Below are 3,361 nucleotides of genomic sequence, written 5' to 3'. Positions count from 1 at the left end.
TCTCTCTCTCTCTCTCTCTCTCTCTCTCTCTCAAAATGGGTGGCGAAAATGGGTGGCGTCTCTCTCTCTCTCTCTCTCTCTCTCTCTCTCTCCTCTCTCTCTCTCTCCTCAGACCTTCCTTCCATAAAACACTGTCTTTCTCCATTCTGCCAGCCCTAGCTGTTTTGGTTCCTAGCTAGGTTTCTACAACAAAACTTCTACTTCTATACTTACATATTGTTTTTTATCTCCCTCAGGAAAAAGCTTTAGCCCGTTTTTCGACCACAATAATAATCTAACTTGACATTTCCTTGACTGAATTTTATTTCTTCCACGTTTTGTTGACAGTGGTGGGAAGATGTCCGACTTATTGCCCTTTCTATAACCCCACCCCACCCCACCTCCGCCACCACCCCTCCCCTGCCCCGTCCATTTTTCTCCCATTGTGTGGACACTCGACATTGTGTATTTTATCTTTGTCATGAATTTCAAAAACTTTCCTGTCAGCTGTTGTGCTCACATGCCAGGTTTCTCAGACTCTGCTATCACGCTGTCAGTACAGACGTCCTCAGTGTGCCGGTTAGTCTCCTCGCCGTCGTACGTGGGACATCTGGGTTTGAATCCCACGAGTGGGCAGATTTTTTGTATCGGATGTCTCGGTCTTTCTGCTGGGATATAATTGTGTAGACCTCAGCCGGGGTTGGGCCCGACAGATATTTTATCTTTGTCGTCGTGAAAAACTCTGTCACCAGCAAAGAGGTTATAAATAATATATATAGAAAGAGAGAGGGGGGGGGGGGAGCATCACTGCCACAAACTCTAGTACTAAACAGAACCTCTTTGGTAATCAGTTTTAGCCATGATCCTCCGACTATGATGAAATATTTTCTCTGTGTCAGGTCACAATCTCTCACCTGTGTCATGTCACAATCTCTCACCTGTGTCATGTCACAATCTCTCACCTGTGTCATGTCACAATCTCTCACCTGTGTCAGGTCACAATCTCTCACCTGTGTCATGTCACAATCTCTCACATGTGTCAGGTCACAATCTCTCACCTGAGTCATGTCACAATCTCTCACTTGTGTCATGTCACAATCTCTCACCTGTGTCATGTCACAATCTCTCACCTGTGTCAGGTCACAATCTCTCACCTGTGTCATGTCACAATCTCTCACCTGTGTCATGTCACAATCTCTCACCTGTGTCAGGTCACAATCTCTCACCTGTGTCATGTCACAATCTCTCACCTGTGTCATGTCACAATCTCTCACCTGTGTTCTCTGTGTCATGTCATAGTCTGTGTCATCTGTTTCCTCTCCCAGCCCGGGCCATCCAGGCTGCCTCAAACATCCGGCTGTGGGTGGCCTTGACCGGAAACTACACTTTGAACAACATGGCCACGCCCCTTGACCTCCCTGGGGCCATGAGGGGAGCCTACGCCAAGCTGCAGAAGGCGGGGATGAAGGGAGACAAGTATGTGGGTGTTGGACACAGTTTGGGAGGTAGGTGCATGGCTTTAAGAGAATATGATAATATCTATCTATCTATTTGTCACACTTATTCCACAGCTTTGAAATGATGGAGTGTACAACCACGAGAGCGTAATAGAGAACCAATATATACATCTATTATATATTTGGCACCTTGGAAACGTTACTGTCACTTTTCTCTCAAAGTTTATTGCTCCATTCCAGTAGAGAGTAAATATGATATACATATAGTAGGCCAATGACTGTCAGTTGATGTTGATGCACCGATCATTCCTTTCATCGAAAAGGGGCCCAGCTAGAGAGAGGAACAGAGAGGGAGAGAGAGAGAGAGAGAGAGAGAGAGAGAGAGAGAGAGAGAGAGAGAGAGAGAGAGAGAGAGAGAGAGAGAGAGAGTGAGAGTGAGAGAGAGAAACAAAGAAAGAAAGAGAATGTTCATTTGGTCAGTCTGTACCACACAGATTCGGTCATCTCGCCCCCTGCTCTTCGCCAATCACAACTGGGCTGAGGTTTTGTTGACAGAAACGTTCTGCCTGCGCTGCTGTTGTTTTCTCTAGTCAGAAGATTTGCCCAGAGGCCACATGTTAGATACGTCGCAATAGCCCTTCACAGGTTAAGATAATGTCTTCCTAAATGTCAGGGAACACTGTGCCTTTGTTAGTTTTAGTAAGATTTTACTGCACTCTTAACTGCAAAAAGTCGATTATTTATTCCCCCCCCCCCCCCCCCCCCAGGCGTGTTCCTCCCCCCGTATGCCAAACACTCGCCCCTGAAAGCCGTGGTTCTCCTGGGCGCCTATCTGACCAAGGGCAACTCTCTGAGTGAGTACCCCTTGCCTGTACTCACGCTCTCCGCCGAGCTGGACGGACAGACGCGCATCACTAGGATCGCCGAGACCTATGAGTGAGTGACTCACGTGTTCTGTTCTGTGGCGTCGTGTGTGTGTGTGTGGGGGGGGGGGGTCGATTCCCGAGTGGGAGATTATTGTTATCGATTATCATAGCCTTTCTGCTGGGATGTTGTATCCCTCAGTCTGGTTTGGCCTCTTAAATGATCTAAATTGTGTTGTTGAGGGCGTAAAAACACTTTTAAAATTCTACTTGCATATTTGTATCTAGCAGGGCTATGTTCTTGTCCAGGTGTCAGGTCTGGAGCAGACATTGACGATCAGGGGAGCCCATTCCCTGCTGTCCTCACTCCAAAGACAACAAACACATTTCAAACCAAAAACAACACATTGCCATTCCTAGTGACCTTTGAGTTCTGACTACATTATTGTCGGTTCTGCCCCAACCCCCTGCCTCCACCTCTCATCTCCGCCTCCAAACCCTCCTTTCACCCGCCCTCCTCTCACCACCTCCCCCCTCCCCTCCTTCATCCATCGTTCCAACTCTCTTTGCTATTTCTCCTTACCTCCTCGGCCTTTTCCTGTCTTTGCTACCTCCCCCCTCCCACCCCCTCCCCCACCTTTCCATCCTCCTCCATCCAACTCACCTCTCATTCACTCTCCCGTATCCCCCTGTCCCCCCACTCCCCTCCCCCACCTTTTCATCCGCATCCATCCAAACGCCCTTCTCATCCACGCCGTCGGGATGAATCTGCAAACCCATAGTTGTCCAGAGCATCTCGATCACTGATGCTGAGTATAATTTGAGAATAGAATAAAAAATGACGATGTAGCATGGAACAAGTTATAAAACATGATAGAAAGACACTATTAATGACCAAGAGGTAGAGGAAGATAGAGTATATATATGTATAGAGATATGACGAGTGAGGGTGGAGTAATCAAGGTGTAGTATAAAGGAGGATATATGGATAGATGTAAAGATAGTAGTAGACGATGCCAGATCTATAGTGGAGTATGAATAGATGTGTAGGTATGATCCTGA

General features: G+C 47.3%; 1 protein-coding gene across 2 annotated transcripts in view; it reads left to right on the top strand.

Annotated features, from left to right (window-relative positions):
* LOC101860533 overlaps positions 1-3,361 on the top strand; it is a 9,088-nt gene that overhangs the window by 4,673 nt on the left and 1,054 nt on the right. For both annotated transcript variants that reach the window (XM_005110563.3, XM_005110564.3), the window contains exons 3-4: positions 1,305-1,484; positions 2,204-2,372. In XM_005110563.3, coding sequence (XP_005110620.1) covers positions 1,305-1,484; positions 2,204-2,372 — 349 coding nt within the window. The remainder of the gene's footprint in view (positions 1-1,304; positions 1,485-2,203; positions 2,373-3,361) is intronic.

Source organism: Aplysia californica, unplaced genomic scaffold, assembly GCF_000002075.1.
Source record: "Aplysia californica isolate F4 #8 unplaced genomic scaffold, AplCal3.0 scaffold00910, whole genome shotgun sequence".
NCBI classification, from domain to species: domain Eukaryota; kingdom Metazoa; phylum Mollusca; class Gastropoda; order Aplysiida; family Aplysiidae; genus Aplysia; species Aplysia californica.
Note: the sequence above shows the minus strand (reverse complement) of the source record. Positions and strands in the feature narration are given on the sequence as shown.